Below are 26,530 nucleotides of genomic sequence, written 5' to 3'. Positions count from 1 at the left end.
CTTACATCCTCTGCAGGATGGTTGAGGAGAATAGAAGTTAAGATGGAAAGAGTGGCAAACAGAGTTATAAAATGGTTTCAGATTTTAGACAATTTCTCACAAATGAGACACTGATCCTTTCCCTCCTTATTCCCATTCCCCTGAAGGGTTAAGAGATAAATAAGGAAGTTAAAGCCAGTAAGACAAGGAAAGTCAGAGAAACCTGTCTGTTGTCTACCTAGGTGTCTGCGAATAGAGGCCATTTGGAAAAGTCTGTGTTCTGGGTGGGAGCAAGGGCTAAGAAAACTTGCATTGGGGAAAAGAGAGAAGCAGAATGACCCCAAACAAGGAATCGCAAGGTTTGTAGACAAGCACAAATCATGTCTTAGGTGGTGGTAGTGGTGACTCCTTCACACATGCCCACTGCTGTATCTATCTATATAAAATGTATAAAATGTATACATATGTATACACATATACAAACACATATATATCCTAGCATCTTAGTGCTAGAAAGAACCTTAAAGGTTAAACATTCCTGTCTCTTGCTCATTGATAACTTATCTGCCAGAAAGCACTCCCAATTTTAACACTCCCAAGAAAGGGTAGAAGTTGGGAGGAGAGGAGGGCATTACCTTGCCACTCTTCCTGTTGGATCACTGCATTAATCTGTCTTCCATCAATTATTTAACACTAGTTTTGCCCTCGGATGGGTATTGTCTACTCTGTTTTATACGACCACACTGTTGGCTACATCTTTACAGACAGCCTCATCATTACTTTAAAGGGCTAGTGACTGAGACACCAAAAAACCCACACACAAACAAAAACCCTGCATACACACACAGGAAGCAAGCACTCAGTAAAAATTTGTTGAATGAGTGAATGAATGAAACAAAGCCGCAAATGAGAGTATGTTTTACGTTGGCTTCAAAGCAGAAAGGCGACCGCGCCACGTCTCGCCCCCTCCCCGCCAGACCACCATATAGTGAGATGTGCAGTGAGACTGGAGAAGTGCTCAGGCTCGGCCTGCAGCCCCGAGTTGGGATCTGGGTGGCCCAGGTTGCCATGGCACCGCATTGGACTCCACCCTCTCTTGTCTTCCTCTCACCCTCCCCCCCGCCAGGGTCTGGCAGTCAGTCACGTGCCCTGCCGCGTAACCACACCTCTGCTCCTCAGAGCTAAGTCAAGCGGTCACGTGTGATAGCAACAGATCACGTGGCTGCCATTGCTCCTCCGCCCCTTTCTCCTCCCCGCCCCCTTCCCGGTCAAAGCCTCTCCTGGCTGCTCCTCTGCGCATGAGTGTCTCGTACGTGCCCCGAACGTCCGGCGTTCGCCCCGCCCCTCCAGTTTCCGCGCGCCTCTTTGGCAGCTGGTCACATGGTGAGGGTGGGGGTAAGGGGGCCGCTCTAGCTTGCGGGCTGTGTCTATGGTCGGGCCCGTAGCGTCCAGCTGCACCGGACAGAGCTCGAGTGTATGGCGCCTCAGGATCTGGCTCCGGGGCCCCGATAACGGGCCGCCCCCGCAGCTCCAGGCACAGAGTGAGGTAAGTATAGACCCTTCCCAGGAATGGGGACCATTTTCGTCCTGCACGGCTTCCTACACGAGCAAGTTATGGAAGGATGGCTCGAGGGCGGGAAGTGGGGCAGGGTGTAATTTGTTCCTTTGTGGTCATATGGAGGTGTCATTTTAGGGACTGGATGTCGGATCTTCGACGCAGGGGGTGTGTCGTGTGAGATCAACCTTGTGCGGGGCGCGATGGTCTGTCCCAAAGGAAGAGGAATTTTTTATTTTAGGGCTTCACGTGGCTGGAGGGGTTGGAGTTAGGGTCATTGTGTTACCTGAGGGGCCAGCCTCGTGGAAGATTGGGGAAGGGACGGGATGCTGATGGTGGTGTCTTTGTAATGTCTTTTGTGGGAGTCACTTTATTGCTGCAGGCTTACACCATCTGAACTTTGGAAGGGATTTTCAGTGGCAGGAGTCTCTGTGATTGTAGGGTCTCCTCTGATCTGAGAATGGCTACTCCTCGATATGAGCCAGTGGCCGAGATTGGTGTTGGTGCTTATGGAACTGTGTACAAGGCCCGTGATCCCCACAGTGGCCACTTTGTGGCCCTCAAGAGTGTGAGAGTCCCTAACGGAGGAGGTGCTAGCGGGGGCCTTCCCATCAGCACAGTTCGTGAGGTGGCCTTACTGAGGCGGCTGGAGGCTTTTGAACATCCCAATGTTGTCCGGTAAGAAGAGGTGGAGGGTTGGGAGTGGGTAGTAAAGGGGAAAAGGTAACCTAAAGGTGGGGAGTGATGGTCAGAAGGGAAGTGGGGACCCTGAGGAAATAGGGGAGGCCATCGGGTACAAAGGGATTGATCAGTGAGTGACCATTTGTTCTGGCCAGGCTGATGGATGTCTGTGCCACTGCCCGAACTGACCGAGAGACCAAAGTGACCCTGGTGTTTGAGCATGTGGACCAAGACCTAAGGACATATCTGGACAAGGCACCCCCACCAGGCTTGCCAGTGGAGACTATCAAGGTGGGTAGGGTGGGTAGACACTGAGAGGTACATCGAGACCTTTGTGGTAGAACCTGTTGTGATTTCAGGTATGGTGTCTAGTTTCCAGTTCCTGTGTGTTTCCCCCTTCCAAACTAGGATCTGATGCGCCAGTTTCTAAGAGGCCTAGATTTCCTCCATGCCAACTGCATTGTTCATCGAGATCTGAAGCCAGAGAATATTCTGGTGACAAGTGGTGGGACAGTCAAGCTGGCTGACTTTGGCCTGGCCAGAATCTACAGCTATCAGATGGCACTTACACCCGTGGTCAGTAGAAAGGTGGGGGTAGGGGAGTGGCTGACCATAGCAATTGAGAAGTCATGTGTTTTGTGACTTTAATTAACCAGTTGTGGTTCATGGTAACCCATACAATCCTCATCCGCTTTTCTTATTCCCATTAGGTTGTTACACTCTGGTACCGTGCTCCGGAAGTTCTTCTGCAGTCTACGTATGCAACACCTGTGGACATGTGGAGCGTTGGCTGTATCTTTGCAGAGATGTTTCGTCGCAAGTATGAGACCCAAGTATCCTGAACTATCTTGAGTTTCCCAAATCTCTTAGTCGTAAACCGCATCCACTCCCTGCCCATTGTTTCACTTAAGTACTCTTGACCATTTTGTCCCTAACCAGGAACTCTCAAATGGCCTGGAATTAGGAACTTCATAGCCCCATATTCTCTATACCCTCTGTTTTGAGCCACTAGCAATAATTATTCCACTACCAGATCTTTGAAAATGACTGCTCCCTGTGTCCTTTCTCACCTTAGGCCTCTCTTCTGTGGAAACTCTGAAGCTGACCAGTTAGGCAAAATCTTTGAGTAAGTGACCAGCATGGGGGAAAAGAATTTTCCATTTTGAATCTTTCTGCTAAGCCCTGGATGGCAACTGGCTCTGCCCCTGGAAATGGGGGCTGGAGAAGGACCCTCTTGACCAGAGTTCTCCTGCTCCCCATAGCCTGATCGGGCTGCCCCCAGAGGATGACTGGCCCCGAGATGTGTCTCTGCCCCGAGGAGCCTTTTCCCCCAGAGGACCCCGTCCAGTGCAGTCAGTGGTACCTGAGTTGGAGGAGTCTGGAGCACAGCTGTTGCTGGTACTGGGCTTGCACATGGGCACGGGCACAGGGGAGGTTGGGGAGGAAAACAGAGCAGTATAAAAGGGACTTAAACTGTCATGGCAACTAAGACTTGGTTGGAGGATGGGCTAGTTTTTAATGTTGCCGTGAATAGACCATCCACAAAGAGGGATGTAGAATATACGCCATCCTAGGTATTATTGGGGGTGAGCAAAAGTCTTTTTGTTTTATTTCATTTCTTTTTTTTTTGTTTTCACGGTCTTTTGATTTTTGCCTCCACTTCTCAGGAGATGCTGACTTTTAACCCACACAAGCGAATCTCTGCCTTCCGAGCCCTGCAGCACTCTTATCTACAAAAGGCAGAAGGTAACCCAGAGTGAGCGGTGGAGTGGCTGCAACAGGACCAAGAGAAGAAAAGCCGTCGTCTCCCTTCCTTTGAACACTTGAGTGGAGAGCCCCCCAACTGAGAAGGCGACCTCAGCTTCATCGCTGAGGCTGTGGAAACTCCTCCCAGCTCTTCAGAGAGTATTTTGCTGCCTTAATGACATTCCCCTCCCATCCCATCCCTCCTTTTGAACCTTATCCTTCCCCTGCCCGCCCCCCCCCCCCGATTTCCATACACCAAGGGGTATCTTCCTTGTTCTCCCCCTTCCTATCTTGATATTGGGATCTTTTTTTATACAGGAAAAACAAAACAAAACAAAGAAATACGGTCTTTTTTTTTTTTTTAAATATTTCATCTTCTGAGGGGCTTTGTCATTTGGGGATTTGGAAAAACCATTTGGAAGATGGAACTTCACTATAGAACCTTGAAAGATTCTCCCCAGGTCAGTCACAGAGCCTGTGTAGGCAGTGGAGCCCAACCGGCAAGAGAGAAAAAAAGGCACTTAAGTTGCTTCTTTGAATGTGGAGTTTAAATGGCTTTTATTTTTATATTCACTGAATTCCCCACACTGGGTCCTACTTATTGTAAGAAAGAGTTCTTGATGGTTTTTCCTGGCTGTCCCTGATTTACCCTTGGAGCCAGCCATGCCAAGATGTGTTGAGGTGGTCCAGCATGTGGAAGGGAAAAGAGGGGAAGTAGAGCCAGGAAGGACTCCAATCCCCATCCCATTTCATGCACTCCTAGGAGCTTCCCATATCCACTTAGAGAGAGAGGAAGTTGCTCTTTATTCCTTATAATCTTGCTCCCCCTAAACATGTCAAGGCACACAGCCTGGCTGTTCAGTCATCTTTGGGGGATGTGACAAAGGGCCTTTCCTTTTTCTCAAAAAGGGCTATAGGCCCTAGGTTTTCCCTAAGGGCGGAAAAGCTTAGGGAGAACAGAGAGCAGGAGAGAAGTCAGAAGGATCCAGAGTCTCATAGAAAGGCACTGGGGTTAGCTCGAGGATCCTTCTGATTCCGAAATCGCATTGCTAGCCAAACACCAAGGATCTGTAAAAAGCAAAGGGAAAGAAATTATCACCAATTCTGAATCTCTGGAGCTAAGACCTACAGGTATAGAGAAAGACAGACACATAAGAGAGAAGTGGAGAATGTTACCTCTGTAAAGCTAAAGAAGAGTCCAACACCCCCCAGGATTTTCAGGGCTTCGTCTGAATGCTTAAGAAACTTTTCTCCACACATCTGGCACGTGGAGCTCCGGCTCTTGCAGATCTGAGGGTAAAACGTGTGTGTGTGTGTGTGTGTGTGTGTAGGACGCACAGTTGCTAGGCTGCCCTATCCCAACACTAATGGTGAAGGGCCCCAGAAATTTTTACTAGTTTCTGATTATTCTCCTACAGCCTGAAATCTCACTTGACTAATTCTCTACCCTTTGTATCCATCCCTTCCCCCCCAGCACACAGCAAAAGAGCTGCTAGAGAGAGACAATCCCATTCAAACTCTTAAATCTGCCAATTTGGGCATTGTCCTTAACCAGCTTTCCTACCAACACCGCCCCTCCCCCCAGCACAACTCACTGCAGTGCAGAAAGCATAGTCCTGTTGATACAGGGTTGTGAGGTTGAACAAGCCACAACAATCAAAACTTCTTTCCAGTTCATCCCGGGTCTTGTTGCTCATGACCCACCAAGACGCATTGATGACATCTGTCTGGAGAATATAGGCAGAGGGAAATTATTGGATGCTCCTAACCTGAAGGATCCTCCTACATCCTGACCTCAAATACCTCAATTTCCCTATTCCAGCAAAGGGAGTCAACATCCCTCAGAAATAAGGGTTTATTATACAGAAAATGATAAAAATCCACCTCAGGTTTTGGGAAATTAGCCAGATTTCCCAGAGGAAGCAAATGGCTCAAGAGTCTGGAAATGGGCCTACTAAGAGGTCCAGACTTAGGGGAGGGGAGGAGGGGAGAGGGGGAGAGGAGAGGGGAGAGGGGGAAAGAAAGCAAGTACTTGAAAGGGCATCCACTTACCTGTTTGCTTCGGTTAATAGCAAGACATGAGCAAGAGATCCCAAACTGGAAGATGAAGACCAAACCGAGGATGATCATGTACTGAGAGGAAGAGTTACAGGAAAAAAAAAAGGCCTAGATTCCTTTATGTTGCACCTACAATAACCATCTGATCTCACCTGTTCGTAGAACTTCTATAACCACGTTAGTTGAAAACAATAAAATCAGCTCTGGTTTCATAAAGTATGGCATAAGGCAGGGCAAGGAGACACGTCCCCAAGATCATTCAAGTCTACCCTTTCCAACATTCCTCCTAGCGGATTCAGCCCTCCCCAAAGCCCGGGTGCTCCCATCACTTAAGGTCAGGATACAAAGAATAGCAGTACTTGGTGGTGGTTGACAGCACCCACCAGTCCAGCCACCGCGATGAGAAGAAGGAAGACTCCCACAGCAATGACTCCTCCGATGATGTGGATGCTGGACACCAGACCCAGGCCCTTACCCCAAGCAGCCACTCCAATGAGCAACAAGCCTACCAGCTACAGGAAACAGAGCACGTTACATCTCAAAAGAATTCTAGCGTGCAGCACAGCCAAAAGCCTTAAAGGGAGTCTTGGACAAAGAAGAACTGGGCTTGCGTGAACGAAGGAGAGGAGGTGTATGCTCCCACTGGAGATCAGAATGACTGGGACAGGGGTGGGGGCAGCAGGCAGAGAGTCTATGCATATAAAAAGGAACCTGTAGTTTCATCCATCACTTCTATTTTGAGAGAAACAAATTCACAGGAAGGAGGGATTGGCCTTTATACCCACAGCCTTCAGTTCATTCCCCCCACCCCCAGACAAACCCTCAGATCACCGGAAGTCTCCCCTCTTCCCACGGAAGTCCCCTGGAATTCCCTCTTCGCCGGAAGTTCCCGGGAATTTTCCCGGAACCCCCAGTACACCCCTCTTCCCACCGGAAGTCCCCTAGAGATTCTTCCCACTCCTCTTTCCGCCCTGAAGCTTCTCCCCCCACCCCCCTCCAAAACCTCACCATGTAGACCACGTTCAGCGCGCACAGCGCATTCTTGGAGCAGGCAAAGCCACCGCAAACCATCTCCCCAGCTTTGGGGATCCAAGTGGTCCCAAGGACTTGGGGGGAGGGTCTTGGGGACCGTCTTCTTGGACCCCGACAGCTTCTGTCTCTTTAAATCGAGTCCAGCCAAACCCAATTCTCTGCGCCTGCACCGTCCCACCCCTGCCTCTGGATTGGAGAAACTCGGGGCTAATCCAGGACGTCGATGGTCTGAATGCCAATCAGTCTGCATTGCGTCACTAATCCGCCTGCCGGCCCCTCCTTTAGGTTCTTTATTGGCTGAAACTTAAAACTGGGGGTAGGGCTTCCATAGATTCTCATAGGGACCCGAGCCTAAACTTCAAAACCCCGGATTGAAAGCGGAGCTTTCTGTGGCCGCAGCTGGAAGAGGGCTAATGCGAGGAAGGAGGCCCAGGAGAAACCCAGTGGAAGAGCGAGTAGGTGCGGCTTGGAGGGCAGGGCCCAAAGGCTCCTCCCCTCGAGGGAGCGCCCTTCCCCGCCCCTTTCCCCTTGTCCCGCAGTGATCTCATGATGACGACATTGTCGGTTGTTATTGCATCACACTCGAGAACACCCAGAGGAGCAAAACATCGAGCTATTTAGCCCGGCCACAGAAGCCCTGGGTTCGGCACAGCAACATCCAGCAAATCGTCACGCGTTTGCAGGTGTGTCCACTAGTACACATATCCTCTTCCATATCCTCTCGTAGCTGGGTGTGAATATGCTATAAATACAGTGTGCAAAACAGCCGCCTCGGGCCAGAACATTTCTGTAGTGATAAAGCCACAAGTGCAGATATGAGTGTACTCGGTGTCGGTGTCTTCAGAACACATGCCTGATCCATGGCTTGCAAAAAAAAAAAAAAAAAAAAAAAAAAAAAAAAAAGCCAAAGGGAGGGGTCTGGAATATGAATAAATATGAGAGGAAGGAGGAGTCTCCACATTTTCACTCTGAAGGTGGGCATAGAGGTTGATCAATATGTTTATTACTGAATAAATGCTTTTCACGGAGATGAGAAAAGGCATAATTCTTCTTTTCCAAGAGAAACAGTGGTAATGGGAACACAAACGAAAAACCTCCCTTCAACCCCACGGGATGATTTCAGTTTGTATGTACTTAGATTCTAGGACTGCATGAGCAGTAAATCTTAACTGCTATAGTCAGATTGCACGGGTTCCAACTTTGCCACTTACTGGCTGTGTAACCTTTGGCCCATTACTTAAGCTCTCTTTGCACGTTTCCTCATCTGTAAATGGGGATAAATAACAATACACCTGTCTCTTGGGTTGTTAGGAGAATTGAATGAGTTAATATATGCAGAATGCTTATGACATTACCTGGCATATAGTAAACACTCAATGTTCGCTATTATAATCAGGCTGTTTTATAAGTTCCAGTAGATAAACCCAACTCCGATTCCCTTGTCTTTAACTATACAATAAAGAATCCATAGTTATAATCTGCTATCCTTCACAAATTAATGTCAAGAAGGTATGCAGGCGAAGAGACATTTGGCAGGCCCAGAAAGGTTTGAGTCCTGAAGCAAAGCGATTAGATCACACTAGCCACTGTTTTCTCCCAATATCTCCCCTTCATTCTGTTCTTCAATTCCTCATCCACCCTCTTCTCTTTCAGGTCCTACATCAAGGGCAAGACAGTGGTATTAGGGATAAGGGAAACTGACTGGCAAGCATCTTGGTTGGGGGAGTATAGTGAAAAGAGTATTGGAGTTATAATCAGAAGACCTAGACCCATGGGGCGCCTGGCTGGCTCAGTCAGTGGAACGTGCGGTGCTTGATCTCAGGGCCGTGAGTTCGAGCCCCATGTTGGGTGTAGAGATTGCTTAAAAATAAAACCTTGAAAAAAGAAGGAGACCTAGACCCACAGATTTGTTTCACCTCACACTGGCCTCTCAGAACTTCGATTTCCTTTCCTGCACCCCTGGGGCCTGTCATGAAGACAACATATTTGAAAGTGTGTCGTAAACTATTAAGTGTTATAGATAATTATTATGAAAGTAATTGAGCAGAGAGCCTGGTGGTTTTGTCTGGTTAGAATTACTGTTCTCCTCCATAACCTGTTCTCCCCATAACTACTTGGCCTTTTAAAAGGTGCTTACCATGGGGTGGCTGACTAAGGAAGGGTTATGGAGCAAACTGTAGGTATGCAAGCTCTTTGGATGTGTGGGGTGGGTGGTGGGTACAATCGTAAGCTGGAATGAAGGGCTGTAAGAGTGAGACCGAGTGTGTACGCGTTCCTGTCAGAGTTTGAGACTGAACACAAATCTGTTGGTCACCAAGAGTTTGGGATTGCACCCAGGGCCTGGCTTGCCACATTCTCCTAGCACCAACACCCATCTTAATTAGCTACCTCCCACAGGAGGCCCTAGGATCCTTGTTAAGGTCTCTCCATCCACCTGGCTGGGGGAATCATAGCAGGGGCTGGCTGGCAAAGTTGATGAGCCAACGCTAGAGGGGGTGGGAGGTGCAGGAGGTAGTGCTGTCCCGGGCTGTGGGTTTGAAACTCACCAGTCAGGAAGTGAGGCCGACAGACGGAAGGGCGGGCAGGAGCGGTGAGCTCTGAGGCACAGCAGAAGGGGCCTTCTGGGGTTTGGGGACTGCAGGGCCATGGGCTTCAGGACCAGAAGTTGCTGTTAGCCTGCCAAGACAGGTCTGGGCAACATGCATGCCCAGAGGCAGTTGGCTGTTGCTGCAGTGAGAGCAGAAGTCAGACGACACGAGGTGGCCAAGCAGTCTCTAAGCCGCCTCAGGAAGCTGGCAGAGAGGGTGGGCGACCCTGAACTTCGAAACAGCATCCAGGCCTCACTGGACAGTGTGCGAGGTAAGAGGAGGGTTAGCTCCAAACTTGGGTGTCTCCGGGACCAGCAGGGGGATAGAAGGGCTTGCTGTGTCACACGTCACTTCCCAATCAGCCACTTCCTAGTCCTCTAGATGGAGCTGGGACTCGGGGGAAGAACACATTTGGACACGATGGAAAAAGATATGGGAGGTGTCATTCTCCCTCTTTCCCCAATTCTGATCCTTCTCCCAGGGGATCAAAATACAAGTCACTGCTGAGCTGACCTTCTTGGCAATGGAGAAGTGGGTGAGCATGGGGAAGAGAGGCTGTGACAGACCCATGGTAGACTTGGACCCTGTCTGGGGAGTCCAGGGCAGGAAGCAGTATGGGGCAGGAGGTTCTGGGACTGGATAATGTGTCCATTCCCAGGACCCACAAAGGATCGGTGACCTCTTGTTCTCCAGCTGTAGAGAGAAACACACACACATTGAAAATACACCACACAGAGAATCTCAGGCCCCCAGGCACACACTGCCACTCCTACTACATGCTTTGCACAGCTAAAGTGCAAAGAAGTCCCCAGGACTCTTTTCGGTCCCCTCTCTTCCCTATGCCCCTGTTCCTGTCCTCCCCACCACCCCCAGCACACACACCTTCCGCTCTACCTCCTTAGTGCCATTAGAACAAGTGATGACAACACAGGGAGGAAGTGCTGCCATGGCAACACCATCCGCCACATCCTCCTGCCCACCCCAACCTTCAATCCTGTGGTGGGGCCCCAGCAGGAACAGCTACTCCATATCCACAAGGCCCCACCACTAGGGAACTGGTGGAACTGAAAGTGGTCTCCAGCCTGTTGTCATCCCATTTACCTCTGAGGTGGCAAAGAACGACAAAAGCCAGCTATGTTGTCCGTGAAAGGTGTCTGGGAAGAGCACATCCTTCATCATATCCTGGTCTCTCCCACCTGCTCCATTCTTAGCGGCCTACTTGGGGTGGGGGTGGGGGGTCGAGAGGCCATTCTTTCCATCAGGGATACCTCCTGCCAGACTTCTCTGACTGCAGAGGCCACCAGACCGTAACTTGGAGAAGGAACATTTGATTCGGGTTCCTCAGGGGACAGTCTGATCCCCTTCCCGTTGCCTTTCTGAGGCTAGTGCCCCTCTCATCTCCTGTCCCCCCCACCGTTTGCTGAGAACAACCACTGGCAGGTGCCTTACCTACAGCCTCAGTGGTGGAAAGACCACATGGAGGGAGTGGCCCCATGGGGCCTCCCAGGGGAGGAACTCCAAGCCCCATCCCAGTAGAAAAGAAAGAGGGGGAGGAAAAAGGTTTAGTCCAGGTAGAGAAGCTCCACTTAGCTCTGGAGAAGGAGGGAGTGAGGAGGGGTGGAGGCTGAAATCTCCCAGAAGACTCCGCTCTTCATTAGCGAGTTGTTCAACTCCTCTAAGAGTCAGGATTCTGTTCCCACTGAACATAAAGGAAAACTGAGGCCACCAAAGGAAGGAAGGAAAATTAAGGCAGAATCAACAAAACTCCCTCACCCTCTCAGAAAATTCAGAAAAGGCTACTGAAGAGTCTCCTGTCCTGGGAATGGTGTCATCCCAGAGTGGGGTGGAGAGAGGGGGTGCTGACCTCAGGACTGGACCCAAGAGGGATTGGGTACAGGTCTCAGGGAGAACAAAGGGCATCCAGCATCCTGGTACCGCCCCCCCCCCTCACCCCCTACCAGGCCAAGCACGCTGTCGGCTCCTGCCTCCTAGAGCCGCCCACGCCAGCACTTATTATAGTCTCAGCTGCGTCAGGAGGGTGGGACGCCAAATTAGGGGAACACTGAGACTCCCCGAGTGGGGGGGGAGGTGAGGGGGGTGAAGGGGAGTGGGTTGGGGGGGGTGTCTCCAAGCCTGTGGGAAGGCCTCCCACCACTCAGGCCCATTCCTGCCAAGTCTCACTCAGCCTCTGTTCCCCATGGGCCTAACGCCTTCAGCCTTCTCCCCCGGGTAGAGGACAGTGAGTCGAACTCCAGGGTCCCTGGAAGGGTGGTAGACACAAAGCCGACAGACGTTTTCCATTCTATCTCCTCTTTAACCTTCTAAAAGAGCTCCACCTTGAAAACCTCAGGAGACTGAATGGGAACCCAAAAGATGCCGCCTCCCACCTCAACTGAAGGGGTCCTTGTATTCAGGGGTGCTAAAAACCTCACATGTGGGTAATCAGGTTTGAGGATGGTGCCTTCCTTAACCCCAATCCCCTGGCAGATCCCCCCCACCCGCCATACACACCGATTCTCCTCTCTGCTTATCCCCGCTGATTCGGAGGCACTCTTGGAGCTACGGTTGCTATGGAGACTGGATGCATTTTGGTATGGGGGGTGTCAATCTGTAGACATATTCCTTCTCCTTACACCTCAAGCTGGAGACTTTGACTCACTTTTTGGCCTGGGGTCCTGGAGCCCTTAGATCTCTCCCCTCCTAAGGCACCCCCCTCCTTCCTACCCTGCTAAATTCCATGTTTGTCCCCATCCCCAGGGAACACTTTACAAGTTCACTTTGGGACAGTTGGGCTCAAGTCGTGGCCCGACCAATGCATCGCCCTGCGGAGGGTGGGGGTGGGCGAGGCGGCTGGGTGATGGGGAAAGGAACAGCGTGCAATTACCTGGGGGAGACAAGGGCTACTGGGAAAGGGATTTCAGGCCTCCCCATTTCCCTACTTCAACTTCCCCCAAATTGGCAGTGACCCCCTAAATTCGCTCCGTTTCCCCCTCGGACTGTCCACCCACGAACTGATTTTTTACCCTGGTCCCTAAATGACGCACCCAACAGTCGCGCTCCCTAACCGTGGTGTGCTAGGGGAGGGGGCTAGATTGTTGGAGTAGGTGAGTCCAAGTTCTAGGAAATCCAGCCCAGGATTTGGGAGGGAAATCCAGTCCTGGATTTTGTACCGCCTTCTCAGACAGCGGAGCTGGTGGAGAGAAGGTTGGGGGGGAGATAGGGTGGGGGGGGGGCGGGGGGCCGCCTCCTCCTCAATGTGAGGGGAGCGCCCGGACACAGCGCGCATCCGGACCGAGCCGAGCCCCGGCGAGCCCCCCGGACCCTTCGCCGGGATCTCACGCCCCTTCCTTCCCAGACCCCAGACCCGTGGGTTCCCACCCCCTAAGGCTTCCCTCCTTCCTCCCCCGCCGGCGCCTGTATCTCCATCCCCAGCATCCTCCCCGCGCCCCTGCGAATCCCCCGCACGACCAGCCCATTAGCTTCCCACCTTCCTACAGACCCCCCTCCCCGACCCCCATCCCCGGCCCCTGTCCCCTGAGTCCCCATTCCCCGCCCCTGCCTCCCCCGCAGCGGCTCTTCTTCTTCCCCAGCCTCGGGTCCCCCTTTTCTGCCCCCTTTTCCTCCCTCTCCGCTATTTGCCCCCACTACTGTCCTCCCCGCCCTCCTCCGCCCATCTCGGCGCCCCCACCCAGGCCGGGGTGCAAGGTCCGGCGCGCCTCCCTGGAGCAGCACCAAGGTCCCGGGGCTCCAACGGGGTGGGGGCGCAGGGCGGGGAGCATGGGGAGGGGGTGCCCCGTGTGATGGGAGGGGGGCGCAAGCGGAGGCGGCGGAGGCGGCGGCGACAGCGGAGCCGGGCTGGGGGCTCAGCGGGGTCCGGGGGCTGGGGGCAGCGAGCAGGGCGGCCCCATGGCCGGGCCCCCCTGAGGCAGTCCGGGGGAGTCCCCTCCCCTCCCCAGCTCGGGGGTCTCGGGGCCCCATGAGCCGGGGCGCGGGCGCTCTTCAGCGCCGGACAACGACCTACCTCATCTCGCTGACCCTGGTCAAGCTCGAGTCGGTGCCTCCGCCGCCGCCTTCTCCGTCTGCGGCCGCAGCCGGCGCCCCCGGGACCAGAGGTGCCGAGACCGGGGATCCTGGCAGCCCCCGAGGCGCGGAGGAGCCGGGCAAGAAGCGGCACGAGCGTCTCTTCCACCGGCAGGATGCGCTGTGGATCAGCACGAGCAGCGCGGGCGCCGGGGGCGCCGAGCCCCCCGCCCTGTCCCCGGCTCCGGCCAGTCCGGCCCGCCCCGTCTCCCCCGCTCCCGGCCGCCGCCTCTCCCTTTGGGCCGCCCCTCCGGGGCCCCCGCTCTCCGGGGGGCTGAGCCCTGACCCCAAGCCCGGGGGCGCCCCCACCTCCCGGCGCCCCTTGCTCAGCAGCCCGAGCTGGGGGGGGCCGGAACCTGAAGGCCGGGCTGGCGGCGGCGTCCCAGGCTCGTCCTCCCCGCACCCGGGCACCGGCAGTCGGAGGCTCAAGGTGGCGCCTCCTCCGCCGGCTCCCAAGCCTTGCAAGACCGTGACCACGAGTGGCGCCAAAGCCGGCGGGGGCAAGGGCGCGGGTAGCCGCCTGTCATGGCCCGAAAGCGAAGGCAAGCCCAGGGTCAAGGGGTCAAAGAGCAGCGCGGGGACTGGAGCTTCTGCCGCCGCCGCTACCACCAACGCCGCGGCCGCCGCCGCCGCCGGGGGAGGGGGAGCGGCAGCCACGACCTCTGGTGGGGTCGGGGCTGGGTCCGGAGCCCGAGGGAAGCTGTCCCCTCGGAAAGGCAAGAGTAAGACCTTGGACAACAGTGACTTGCACCCGGGACCGCCTGCTGGTTCTCCTCCTCCGCTAACCCTCCCAGCAACCCCGGCTCCAGCCGCTGCTGTCACCGCCGCCTCCGCGCAGCCCACTGGGCCTGCACCTCCAATCACTCTAGAGCCTCCAGCTCCAGGGCTGAAACGGGGCCGGGAGGGGGGCCGAGCATCCACTCGAGATCGCAAGATGCTCAAGTTTATCAGCGGCATCTTCACCAAGAGCACAGGGGGGCCTCCTGGCTCCGGGCCCCCTCCCGGACCCCCGGGCCTATCTTCTGGCAGCGGGTCCAGGGAGCTGCTGGGCGCAGAGCTCCGCGCCTCCCCTAGTGAGTAGGACCAGGGCCTGAGAACAGGGAGGGGAGGGCATGTGGAATGAATGCTCAGCTTGGGGTGGAGGAGAGGTGTGCAAGATTGAACTAAGGAAGCTTCTCTCTTGGGTGGGGGGATGAACCAAATTCACTCCACTTCCAAAGACTAAGGGGTCCTGAAAGGAGGTGGGTAGCTATCTTGTGCGACCTGAGAGATGCCTGGATTTCAGAGGGACTCAGAACGCCTCAGAGTTTTTTGGGAAAATAATGCCCTTGGTCGGAGTGACTGTAGGAAATCGCTCCCAGAGAAGGCTCAGACCCCACTTCCAGTCTCAGCTGGACTCTGGGAGCGTGGGAACAGAGCTTTGCCTTGCCCGGAGGGATATTGAAGGGGAAGGGAATAAAGCAGCCTCAGTTTCTCTTGAGCGCTTGGGGCAGGTGGCTGGAGAGTGACCTTGCAGGCAGCTGCTCGCCAGGGATAGGTCTTCCCTGGGCTGAGACCAGGCTAGTGAGGCAGCAGGGAGGGACTCTAGTTTCTTTCCGTGCAGTAAAGGTGGATTGGGCAGTACGGGAGTGCGTGGGGGCTGGAACGTGATGAATACTTGAACATGAAGTGAGAGGGGGCGGATGGGAGGCCTCACTTCCCACAGCCCACCCTGTCCCCAGAGCGGCGTTGAAACCCCCAGGGGGCTGCCCTGGAGTGACTCAGGGGGACGGAACTGCAGCAAAGGCAATTTTTACCCCCCAGAGACTTGGGAGGGGGTACCGAGAAGGTACTGGTTTTTTTCGGGGGAAGGGTGTCTTTATTTATTTATTTTTATTTTTTTCTGGAAGAAACAGGCTAGGGACTCTTGGTGCGGCTCACACTCCCCGGAGGGAAGGCGGGTTCGGGAGCGGGGGCGGCCCCCGAGGTTTGGCTCTGGAGCGGGTGGGAGCAGATGGCTCCGGATCCCAGAGTTCCCGCCGCAGCTGCGGCGCCCCGGGAACGTCCGGCCAGTGTCAGGCGCGGGGGCTGGACCGGCGGGCGGAAGGAGCATCGTACCCCCGCCCCCAGGCCTGTGGCTTCTCCCGGCCAGGAAACTGAGCCCTTCCCCACACTTCTTTCAGATGGTGCTTGTAGGGAAGGTGTGGGAGAGGGAAGCATAGACAAATCCAAGCTCCACTGCTCGGGCTGTAGGAAGCGGTCTGGGCCACCATGCTGTTGACCTTGAAAAGGGGGAGGGACATCCCTCAGTTTCTCTCTTGTGAAGTGGAGATTGAGGAAGACCCACTCCCTTCCATGTCCCAGCCCCTCCTCCCAGGATCTGCCCGGGAATCCAAGTCAGGCCGGCAGGGAGGAGACCCTCTTCCGTGCTTCCACAGGGAAAAACCCACCACTGTCAGAACCCTGGTCCCCCATCTGGGGCAGGGACTTACGTTTGGGGATGTGCTTTAAGGGAGATGCCAACTGAAGTATTTTTGTCTAGCTGGCTCCGTTGCTAAGCAACCACTGAGCGGCAGCAACAGCTGTGGGGAGAGCAGCGGCTAGGATGGGAGGACTGGGGACCACTCTTAAACCTAGCCTTTCTACATAGTTCTCCGGCCCAGCCAGAGTCCTGGGGGTTAAGGGAAGCTGAAAAAGGAGGAGGGGTGGCTGAGGGGTGGGGATGCTCCTGGGCCTGCAACATCCTCTCTTATGGCTCCTTTCCTATTACAGAAGCTGTGGTCAATAGCCAGGAATGGACTTTGAGCCGCTCCATTCCTGAACTGCGCCTGGTAGGTAACCTAGTCCCTTAGTCTGTCTGAGGGCCAACATCCCACCCACCTCACTCAAGTCTCTCCCCTTCATCTCTTCCCTTCCCTGTCTCTGTGGGAATGGGGAATAGTTTTCCAGTTCTCCTGAGATCCTGCCTTCGTAGCACTTTCCTGGGGCTTGATCTATCCTTACAACTTTTTCTTCTCTAGTATCTTTTTTCTTGTTTGTCCATGGTCCTCCTCCAGCCTTCTCCTCATTTCTGGCATCTCCCCTTTAGCTTTTCATGTTCTGTTGCACAGAATTGGGTAAAACTTTCCAACCAGTGTCTAGGGCTATGACGTGACCACCGCCCCCCCCCCCCCCCCCCCACACACACATACACAGTACTGGGTTGCTGAAAATCTTCAGCCTGTGGTCCACTTTGAGCTTGGGATCCTTTCTTACCATGCTCATCTGATCTTCCCGAACGCCCTCACCTGACCCACCATCATCTGGTCCCTGCTGGCTCCTGCTTGGATGATTTAACACTGCCAGTCTTTGAGTTCTCTGGAGCGTTCAGGCCCAAGCATTTGGCCTCCTTTTAATCCTCACCATCTCTACTCCACAATCTTGTTCTCAGGGCGTGCTGGGCGACGCCAGGAGCGGGAAGTCATCGCTCATCCACCGATTCTTGACTGGCTCATACCAGGTGCTGGAGAAGACAGAAAGTGAGTTCTCAGGAGCCATAGGAAGCTAAGGCTTTGGGTCAGGAATCCAGGATCAATGACTAGGCAGCTTTGGAGACCTCTGGAGGAAAGGATGCAGCCATAATAGCTAAAGTACAAGAAGCATGGGGAAGCTTCGTGACCTGTGACCCCTGACCTACTACCACTTCCAACCCTCCTGGACAGGTGAACAACACAAGAAAGAGATGTTGGTGGATGGACAGACTCATCTGGTGTTGATCCGAGAGGAAGCCGGGGCACCTGATGCCAAGGTGAGAGCTAAGGTGTTGGGGTAGGCAGGCTGACTGGGGTCGGCAGGGGCAGAGAGAGAAAGCTCTAGTTCCCCAGACCTCCCTGGGCATCATGTCCAGAGGAGTGGACTTGTCTGACCCTCCCTTTGCTCCCTCACGCCCCGCAAGTTCTCAGGCTGGGCAGATGCTGTCATTTTGGTCTTCAGCCTGGAGGATGAAAACAGCTTCCAGGCCGTGAGCCGTCTCCATGGGCAGCTGAGCTCCCTTCGGGGGGAAGGACGAGGAGGCCTGGCACTGGCACTGGTGGGGACACAAGGTAAGGAGGGTCTGGGGAAGCACGGCTTTCAGGGGAGTCCTTGAGACGGCTGCTGAGGTGCTGCCCAACATAGGTGAGAGCATGGTGAGGTGTGCAAATGGCCCCTGGGACTGCAGTAACCCCCTGGAAGGAGGCTGGTCTCCAAATAAGGGAGCCATTAAACCAAAAAACCAAAGCAAACAAACAAAAACAAAAACAAAAACATCCCCGGGTCTGAGCAAAGAGGACTCTTCAGGAAGGAAGGGACAGCTGTCACAGCAATCTCCATTCCTCTGAGATGTCACTCACCTTGTGTTCTCACACTGTCATTTCCTGTCACCACCCTGGGAAACAGAAAATCTCAGGCTCCGGTGTGGACAGGAGCCTTCCACCTTTCCCTTGCTTCAGCTGGGTCAGGCGGACACCTTTCAGAGGAACGTATCTAACAAAGAGAAAGCACGAATGAAATGATGGCGAAAATAAAGGGGGCAGAGAATTTTTATAGAATTGTAAAATTCTCACAGAAGTGATTCAGAGGCGCTCAGATGCCACCATGGCCCCTTACCCACCGGTATTGAGCTGGCAGGACTTTCTGTCTGGAGGTCTATGCTGCAGGGGCCTGTTTCCACCTGCCGCTTGCCTCCTGGTTCCTTGCTGCTGAGGGAACAGTCTACCTGTTGCCCGTGGACATTCAGCCTTTTCCTAGTTCACACACCAGATGACCTCCCACTCAGGTCAGGGCTCACTGGGTTTGCAGGGCAGGGCGATGGTCACTTGTGAGTCTCAGCCACTTCAGACCTTGTCAGGAAACTCTGCTCACCTCTCGAGTATTCTTTGAAGACACGTGCACAGAGCTCACCCAGCCTTCTCATACCGCAGCTGGGCTTGTGAGCCAGGCCCCGCATTCGAAGAGGAGGGAATATTCTCTCATAACCTGTCCTTAGTGGGCCCAGACTGGGACTGGAGCCAAAGGGAAAAGAAAGTAGGAAAAGTGGCGGGAAGGCTCCCTCGTCCGATCCTGCCCCTTTCCTGTCCCCTCAGACAGGATTAGTGCTTCCTCCCCTCGAGTGGTGGGCGATGCCCGGGCCAGGGCTCTGTGCGCGGACATGAAACGCTGCAGCTACTACGAGACGTGCGCCACCTACGGGCTCAATGTGGACCGGGTCTTCCAGGAGGGTGAGCACGGTGACTCCCTGGACACGTGGGAAGCCAGGAGCTGAGGGCCTGGGGTATTCTTTGGGCATCGAGGCCGCTCCCAGTGAGTGACGGGAAATTAGCCTGCATGGGAGGGAGGAGGGATCAGAGAGGTCAGAGAAGGTGTGCTTAATACCCACATGGTCTTTCTGGGCTGAATGAGCTGCTCAGGCTACAGGTGGCATGAAGGCCATGGTAAAGTTGGCGCCGGTGTTATCTCCTGGGGAGTTCTCAAAACTGGGCAACAGAGGCAGGGGGTCTTGGGTATCTGCCCCGTTCATGCATCCTTCCTCTCCCCCTTCCTTCAGTGGCCCAGAAGGTGGTGACCTTACGAAAACAGCAACAGCTTCTGGCTGCCTGTAAGTCCCTGCCCAGCTCCCCAAGCCACTCAGCTGCTTCCACTCCTGTAGCTGGACAGGTGAGTTGGGGTTTCAGGGTCCACAGATGGTAAGATGCAGAGGAGGGGCTGGTGATCCAAGAACAGGTACAGAGGACCTAAGGAGGTGGGGGAGGGGGACAAATGGATATGGCAGTGACACCATTTTTTAAAAAGGGCACTGGGCTGGAAATCAACCAGGTTTGAAACGCTGTAATGTCCTCGAGCACCCATACCTCCCAAGGTTTCAGGAAGATCATACGGCATGATACTTGCAAAACCTAAGGCACTATGACAGTGAGGAGTTTTATTATTAATAATAATACAAGTCAACAGTGATGAGATCAAGGAGTGTCTCAAATCCCTCGTAACTAGATGTAACTCTAGCTTGGTGGGGCGGGAGCATCTCAACTGTTCTGCTGACTCCTTCATCGATCCCCAGGCTAGCAATGGGGGCCACACTAGCGACTACTCTTCCTCCCTCCCATCCTCACCCAATGTTGGTCACCGGGAGCTCCGAGCTGAGGCAGCTGCAGTGGCCGGATTGAGCACTCCAGGGTCCCTGCACCGGGCAGCCAAGCGCAGGACCAGCCTTTTTGCGGTATTGGACATGATGACTCCCCCATCCTCCTGTTCCCTGTTCCCTGCCCATCTTCCCTGGTCCCTAGACTCCTCTGTCGGGCCCATTTTCATCGTCTTCCCCATCCTTCCATCAGTGGATCCCTCTATCCGTTCTCTAACTGATGCCAATAACCATTCCAGAATCGTCGGGGCAGTGACTCTGAGAAGCGCAGTTTGGACAGTCGGGGAGAGACAACAGGGAGTGGGCGAGCCATCCCCATCAAACAGGTGGGTGGTCTAGGGCCTGGGGGCAGGCTGGGGCAGGTAGCTGGTCTTGACTGGCTTTCCTCCCACATGTCTCTTTCCGTACTCCAGAGCTTCCTACTGAAGCGAAGTGGCAACTCCTTGAACAAAGAATGGAAGAAGAAATACGTGACCCTGTCCAGTAATGGCTTCCTACTCTACCACCCCAGTATTAATGTGAGTGGCAAAGATTGGCTGGACCACACTGGCTGGCCTTGGACACCCTTCCGCCTCTACCGGTCTGCGCTCTCACACATGTAAATGTCATTTCTGGGCAAGCCCGGGTCCTGTTCTCTTAAGTTCAGCAGCCATGTGTGAGGCATCCACCGTGCACCCATGCTGGAGATGGGAAAGTAAAGACATCTCCCCAGGGACTTGCAGTCTAGTGGGAGAGCATGGAGGAAGGACCTCCACCGGGTCTGCCATCCAGGGAATACTTTCTGGAGGAGATAGTCACAGGCCAGATCTGTTGGGCCCATCCCCTAGAAGCTCGTCCCAACACAGGCAGCCCCCAACACGGTGTCCCCTCTCTAGGACCTCTCCAGCCCATACTCTTGGCCACTTCCCAACAGCACCAAGGACCTCAGCCTTTCCGTACTCTCAACCCCTGTCCCCCTCCAGGATTACATCCACAGTACCCATGGCAAGGAGATGGACTTGCTACGAACGACAGTCAAAGTCCCTGGTAAAAGGCCCCCAAGAGCCATCTCTGCTTTTGGCCCCTCAGCCAGCATCAACGGGTTGGTCAAGGACATGAGCACTGTGCAGATGGGTGAAGGTCCTGGTGAGTGGTTCTCATGACAAAGAAGCAGGAGAGGGGCCAGAGCTGGGGGAGAAGGAGGAGGAAAGTGGGGGCTGGGACTGGGTAAGCGGGAGGGTAGGTGATAAAGAGGGACTACATAAGGAGTGGGGCCCAAAGACAGAGGGGCTCGCTGAAGCTTTATCTCGTTCCCCTTCCTACAGAAGCCACCACTCCCACCCCAAGCCCCAGCCCCAGCCCCAGTTCCTTGCAGCCACCACCAGACCAGACATCCAAGCACCTGCTGAAGCCAGACCGGAATTTGGCCCGAGCCCTCAGCACTGGTCAGTGAGGACCCACCCTCCATCCACTGTCTTCCAGATCTGAATGGGATGTGGGTGGGAAATGAACTTGGGGTAGAAGCTGGGAGGCTGGAATCAGTGCATGAGTGGATACACTGAGCATCTGCTGGGTGCCAGGCACCAGCTCAGTCATACTATGATTATCATAGTGGTTAAACACAAGTGGGTTCTAGAGCTAAATTGCCTGAACTTAAATCCTGGCTTGCCACTGGGGCAAGTTGCTTGACCTCTCCATGCCTCAGTTTCCTCATCTGTAAAATGGGGATAATAGATTCTATCTCAGAACTTGCTTTGAGGCTTAAACAAACTGAGAACGTTGTTCAGCACATAGCCAGCCATCAGTATTTGGAATGTTTGGAGGTATAATATATGTACGTATATATGTGACAAGTAAATGGTAACAAATCATCCTCACAACAACCTTGTCAGGTCAAGATTGTTATCCCCATTCTAGGGATGAAGAAACTGAGGCTCAGAAGATTAAGTGACTTGCTCAAGGTCTCAAGGCCAGTCAGTGGCAGAGCCAGGATCTGAGTGCAGGTCTGACTCTAAACCACTCATCTGCCCACCTCCCCAGGAATGATCAAGGGGGACCTCCTGGAGAGGAGGGGGACCAAAGCTAGTTCAGGGGAGGAGACAGGCTATGGAGAAATCAGGAAATCTGTGGAGGGGGCAACTGAGGTAGCTGTGTCCCCCTCCCTAAGACTGTACCCCATCTGGAGACCTGAGCCCCCTGAGTCGGGAACCCCCTCCTTCTCCCATGGTGAAGAAGCAGAGGAGGAAAAAGTTGACAACACCGTCCAAGACCGAAGGCTCAGCTGGGCAGGCTGAAGGTGAGGCCCTGGTGGGCAGCTCCACTCCCACCCTGGACCCTCACCCCCAACTCCAGATCCCCGGCCTAGCTCCTTCAGGAGGAGGAAAAGTGCCTGAGCTGAATGCTTGACTATCATAACCACTTTGCACATAACTTAGTAAGAAATGGATAAAGACCACTCAGCTCCTGTCCCTCCTCCCGTTCGCCAGATGATGCCTTTTACCCAGTAGTTCCCAGCCCTGCCACTCCCCATCCCAATGTCCCCCATTAGTCTGTAGCTCCTGTCACCTCTCTTAATGACCCTCTGGTTTCTGTTCCTGCCCTCAACTCCACTTGCCATCCCAGTCCCTGCACCCAGAACCCCCTATGGTCCCCAGTGACTCATCACCTGACTTCAGTGTCCCCCAGTGACTCCTCAGCTCCTGGACTCTGCGCCCACCCAGCCCCTGTTCCCCATAACTTCTCATGGTCACCAAACTCTGCCAACAGCCCTTGACCACAGTGATCCACATTCCTGCTCCCGGTGACCTCCCCAGACCCCTGAGACTCCTCTGGAACCCCAGGACCTCCTTGTCCCAGGCCCATGACTCCGCTTCTGCCCCCTCTCCCTGTGTTCACTCAGATCCCTTCCCTTCCCAGAGACCTGGCTCCTCATTGGTCATGATAACTGGTCCCCACGCCCTGCTCTCTGCTGGGTGCTCAGACCCAGGTTCCAGATCTGCCTACTCTCATGGCTCTTGGCTTCTGCTCTACTCTGCTCCGGGGCCACTGACTTTAGTTCTGCTTTCTCTCCCCATCTGTCTGTCCTGCTTTGTCTCTGGCACTCTGTCACTATTTCTCTCCATCTCTCCATCTGCCTCTCTTTTTCTCCTTTCTTGGTCTCTTTCTCTGTTCTGCTCTCCATTCTATCTCTATCTCCTTCGCTTCGGGAAACCAGCCAAGCGCAAAATGTGGAAACTAAAATCCTTTGGTAGTTTAAGAAATATTTATAAAGCAGGTAACAAGCGGGGAGCTGGGAGGGGTGCTCAGCTGGGGTGCAGATGGGTGGGGGTGCCCTTGCCTTCCCCTGCATGTGCTCGGGCTTCCTGCTCTCCCCCACCTTCTGCTTCCCCAACCCCTCTGCCCCACTCCCAGGGGCTTGGGATGGACATCAGGGAGGAAGGGTTTGGGGAAGGCAACCCCTGTTTGAACCCTGTCCCTCATGACCCTCATCCCATCCCCCCACCCAGAGGAAAACTTCGAATTCCTGATCGTGTCCAGCACTGGTCAGACGTGGCACTTTGAGGCAGCCAGTTTTGAGGAGCGGGATGCCTGGGTCCAGGCCATCGAAAGTCAGATCCTAGCCAGTCTGCAATGCTGTGAGAGCAGCAAGGTCAAGGTAATGGTCGGGGTGAGGGTTGCGGGAGAGCAGAGATGAGTGTCTCAAGAGTCTGGAGAAGGGCTCAGATACAAACCCCAACCCTTTCTGCAGCTACGCACAGACAGCCAAAGTGAAGCGGTGGCCATCCAGGCGATCCGGAACGCCAAGGGCAACTCTACCTGCGTGGACTGCGGGGCCCCCAGTGAGCGCAAGGGGGCAGCGGAGGGGTCTGGGAGGGAATGTGATTCGCTGGAGTTGGCGAATGCTGCCTGTCCGGCCAGAAGCCAACCTCTGCCCTCCCTCCCCAGACCCCACGTGGGCCAGTTTGAACCTGGGCGCACTCATCTGCATCGAGTGTTCTGGCATTCACCGGAACCTGGGCACACACCTGTCCCGAGTTCGTTCGCTGGACTTGGACGATTGGCCTCGGGAGCTGACCCTGGTGCTGACGGCCATTGGCAATGACATGGCCAACCGCGTGTGGGAGAGCGACACGCGGGGCCGCACCAAACCCACGCGGGACTCTTCGCGGTACGTGTGAGGGAAGGGGGTCGCTTAGGGTGTGCGGATCCCGAGAGGTTTCGCCGAGGAAGGGGCAGAGGTCCTGGGTGACGGTCCCTAGAGCCCTTCCCGTTCATCCTTGGTCTTGCAGGGAGGAGCGGGAGTCATGGATTCGCGCCAAGTACGAGCAGCTGCTATTCCTGGCGCCGCTGGGCACTCCAGAGGAGCCTCTGGGCCGCCAGCTGTGGGCCGCGGTGCAGGCCCAGGACGTGGCCACCGTTCTCCTGCTTCTGGCCCATGCGCGACACGGGCCCCTCGACACCAGCGTAGAGGACCCGCAGCTCCGCTCCCCCCTTCACCTGGCAGCCGAGCTCGCCCACGTGGTCATCACGCAACTGCTGTTGTGGGTACGTGGGGGTGCTGGGGTGGGGAAAGGGGTCTTTGAGAGCTCCGCCTAGGAACAGCCAGGCGCGGGGGATCCTGGAAGCGGGCCTGGAAATTGTGGCGAGAATGTCTGCGAGTGTAGGCCCTACGGGGACGCTTGGTGACGCGGCCGTTTCTGTCCTCTAGTACGGCGCCGACGTGGCCGCCCGCGACGCACAGGGCCACACGGCGCTGTTCTACGCCCGCCAGGCTGGAAGCCAGCTGTGCGCCGACATCCTTCTCCAGCACGGCTGCCCGGGTGAGGGCGGCAGCACAGCCACCACCCCCAGCGCAGCCACCACCCCCAGCATCACCGCCACGCCCAGCCCCCGCCGCAGGAGCAGCGCCGCCAGCATGGGCCGTGCCGACGCCCCCGTCGCGCTGGTATAGTTGCCCAGCGGGAGAGACACCCCCACTCCCACGCGGGCCGGGCACGACCACACCGGGTGGACCGCTGGACAGATGCACCCACTCACCTCTCTAAACCGCACCCCGCCCCACGGGAGCACTTCTTTCCCCCACGAGGGCACAGCCCCCACGCCTCCCAGAAGACACAAACTCACCTCCCTCTCCCCAAAAAGGCATGGAGACCCCAGCTCAACACGCCCCCTTTCCACCGTTTCCACACTTGGATTGCGCTGGGTCTACCCACTGGGTGTCTGCGGAAGCAGACGCCCTGTCGCGGTACCTGCAGCAGGGAGCTTGGCTATGCCCGCTCGCGCCCCCTAGGGGTGGAGGGGGGAAGACCCAGTCCTGCTTGTGCTCGACAATCCCAAGGCTGGAGCACAAACCCAGGCTGGCTCCTGGGGCGACGCCACGCCAGGGGGAGGGGTTAGTACGTGGGAGGGCTAGCCCCGGGACTTGGGGCCAATACCCGGGCCCCCACCTCTTCCATGCTAATCTCACTGCCCAGTGAAGGGGGAAGGGCAGCGAGGGGCAGGACCCCTGCTGCCCAAGGGGGTAGGGGGGTCCCAAACCCTTTCCGTGAAAGGGACCATGAGGAGTGGAAATCAGGACGTCCCCCCACACCCACCCATGGATGGAAGCTAAAGGGCCGGGGGAGCCAAGAGCTTGGGTCCCTCCTCACTACTATCTTGGGAGGGAGAAGAGAAGGAGCAGAGCGGGCTAAGGGGACTGGGGAGGGACCTTGTAATTTATTGCTTTGTTCCCCAACAAGGGGGCAGGGGCGGGCAGGGGCTCGGGGAGGGCGTTTCCGGGTAGGGGAAGCCAAGGGTGGGCAGAGGGTGGGGTGGGGTGGGGGTGCTCTCGGGTTGTGAGTGTCTGTGACCGTGACTGCGTACCTGTGACTGTGCAGCGCCCGTGGTGATCTGGGGTAGGGGGCACCCCTACAGTGGGACCCCTCCCCCACTATTCTTCCTGTCCAGTCCCTCCCTTCCACTGGAGCAGCTCCAGACCCGTCCCTCAACCCCATGATCCCTCCCAGCCAGGGCTAAGAGGATGTGAAGTGGCTGGGAGGGTTACCAGGCCTCCTTCCCCATCCCCAGAAAGGGGGTGGTGGAGTGGATTTACCTGGCCCAGCCCTGCCTCCTTTAATCAATCCAGCCCTTGGGCCGTCTGTGTCAGTGGTTTCCGGTCTTTTTTCTTTTCTTTCTCTCTCTCTCTCTCTCTCTCTCTCTCTCTCTCTCTCGGCTAAAATATTTTTCAAAGGACCAGGTAATTTTGGGGAGGGGAGAGGGATGGGGGCAGGGGGAAAGGCCCCCATCTCCTCTGAGGCAGGTGGTGTGAATCTTCTTCAACAGCAATTAAAGAGGAAGTGATTTTGTCTAGGGGTTGAGCTGCTGGTTTGTTCTCTAAGAGGCGGGTCAGGGAACGGTCTTGGTCAAGGTTGGGGAACTGGAGGCGGGAGTGGCCCAGCGGAGGGTGCCTCTGCCAGGGCTGGTGACAGGGCAACATCCAGGCACGAGGTGGCAGGTCAGATACTTCATCATGTGGTGGAAGGAAACAGGCAGGGCAGAGCCACAGTGGGGATCCAGGGAGCAGAAAAGTCAATGACTCCCAAGATGACCCTGTTTCTGGGAAGGAGCTGCCGTGTGGAACTTAGGGGACTCTGAGGACAGGGGAGAGGCTGCTTGGAGAGGCGAGCAGAAGGGGTAGCTTTGGTTGAGAGCAGGAACCTT

The 26,530-nt window shown here is 55.3% G+C and overlaps 3 protein-coding genes and 1 long non-coding RNA gene across 8 annotated transcripts; 2 read left to right on the top strand and 2 right to left on the bottom strand.

Moving 5' to 3' along the window:
* The first annotated feature begins 1,304 nt into the window (after positions 1-1,304).
* Positions 1,305-4,303, top strand: CDK4 (cyclin dependent kinase 4). Of its 2 annotated transcripts, none has more exons than XM_060657131.3 (8): positions 1,305-1,525; positions 1,976-2,212; positions 2,371-2,506; positions 2,624-2,803; positions 2,926-3,035; positions 3,291-3,341; positions 3,478-3,613; positions 3,883-4,303. In XM_060657131.3, exons 2-8 carry the CDS (start codon positions 1,995-1,997, stop codon positions 3,973-3,975), a joined length of 924 nt encoding a protein of 307 aa, XP_060513114.1. In that variant the 5' UTR covers positions 1,305-1,525; positions 1,976-1,994; the 3' UTR covers positions 3,976-4,303. The 2 variants fall into 2 exon arrangements, with proteins under 2 accessions (XP_060513114.1, XP_060513115.1); XM_060657132.3 differs by having other exon boundaries at positions 1,314-1,525; positions 2,624-2,791.
* A 199-nt stretch (positions 4,304-4,502) lies between these two features.
* TSPAN31 (tetraspanin 31) lies at positions 4,503-7,410 on the bottom strand. The gene is made up of 6 exons (XM_060657133.3): positions 7,028-7,410; positions 6,364-6,531; positions 6,014-6,094; positions 5,557-5,688; positions 5,138-5,251; positions 4,503-5,029 (listed from the first exon to the last, which is right to left on the bottom strand). Exons 1-6 carry the CDS (start codon positions 7,088-7,090, stop codon positions 4,955-4,957), a joined length of 633 nt encoding a protein of 210 aa, XP_060513116.1. The 5' UTR covers positions 7,091-7,410; the 3' UTR covers positions 4,503-4,954.
* A 1,025-nt stretch (positions 7,411-8,435) lies between these two features.
* Positions 8,436-13,770, bottom strand: LOC144616900 (uncharacterized). Its single transcript, XR_013556740.2, has 5 exons — positions 13,661-13,770; positions 11,089-11,355; positions 10,741-10,950; positions 9,598-10,332; positions 8,436-8,707 (listed from the first exon to the last, which is right to left on the bottom strand). It is a non-coding gene; the product is annotated as an uncharacterized LOC144616900 (long non-coding RNA).
* On the top strand, positions 9,722-26,175 carry AGAP2 (ArfGAP with GTPase domain, ankyrin repeat and PH domain 2). 4 transcript variants are annotated; one of them, XM_060657124.3, is made up of 19 exons: positions 9,722-9,910; positions 16,471-16,529; positions 17,129-17,216; positions 17,400-17,485; positions 17,633-17,780; positions 18,801-18,935; positions 19,262-19,371; positions 19,772-19,930; positions 20,092-20,178; positions 20,266-20,370; positions 20,815-20,977; positions 21,157-21,276; positions 21,999-22,127; positions 23,046-23,105; positions 23,338-23,486; positions 23,580-23,670; positions 23,777-23,999; positions 24,121-24,376; positions 24,540-26,175. In XM_060657124.3, the coding sequence occupies exons 1-19, from the start codon at positions 9,751-9,753 to the stop codon at positions 24,780-24,782; spliced, it is 2,571 nt and encodes an 856-aa protein (XP_060513107.1). In that variant the 5' UTR covers positions 9,722-9,750; the 3' UTR covers positions 24,783-26,175. The 4 variants fall into 4 exon arrangements, with proteins under 4 accessions (XP_060513107.1, XP_060513108.1, XP_060513105.1 ...); XM_060657122.3 differs by lacking the exon at positions 9,722-9,910 and adding an exon at positions 11,768-14,792; XM_060657125.3 differs by lacking the exon at positions 23,046-23,105.
* Positions 26,176-26,530: the final 355 nt, after the last annotated feature.

The sequence above is a fragment of the Panthera onca genome, chromosome B4 (genome assembly GCF_046562875.1).
Source record: "Panthera onca isolate mPanOnc1 chromosome B4, mPanOnc1 haplotype 2, whole genome shotgun sequence".
Classification (NCBI taxonomy): Eukaryota; Metazoa; Chordata; class Mammalia; order Carnivora; family Felidae; genus Panthera; species Panthera onca.
This window is presented reverse-complemented; position numbering and strand designations above follow the sequence as displayed.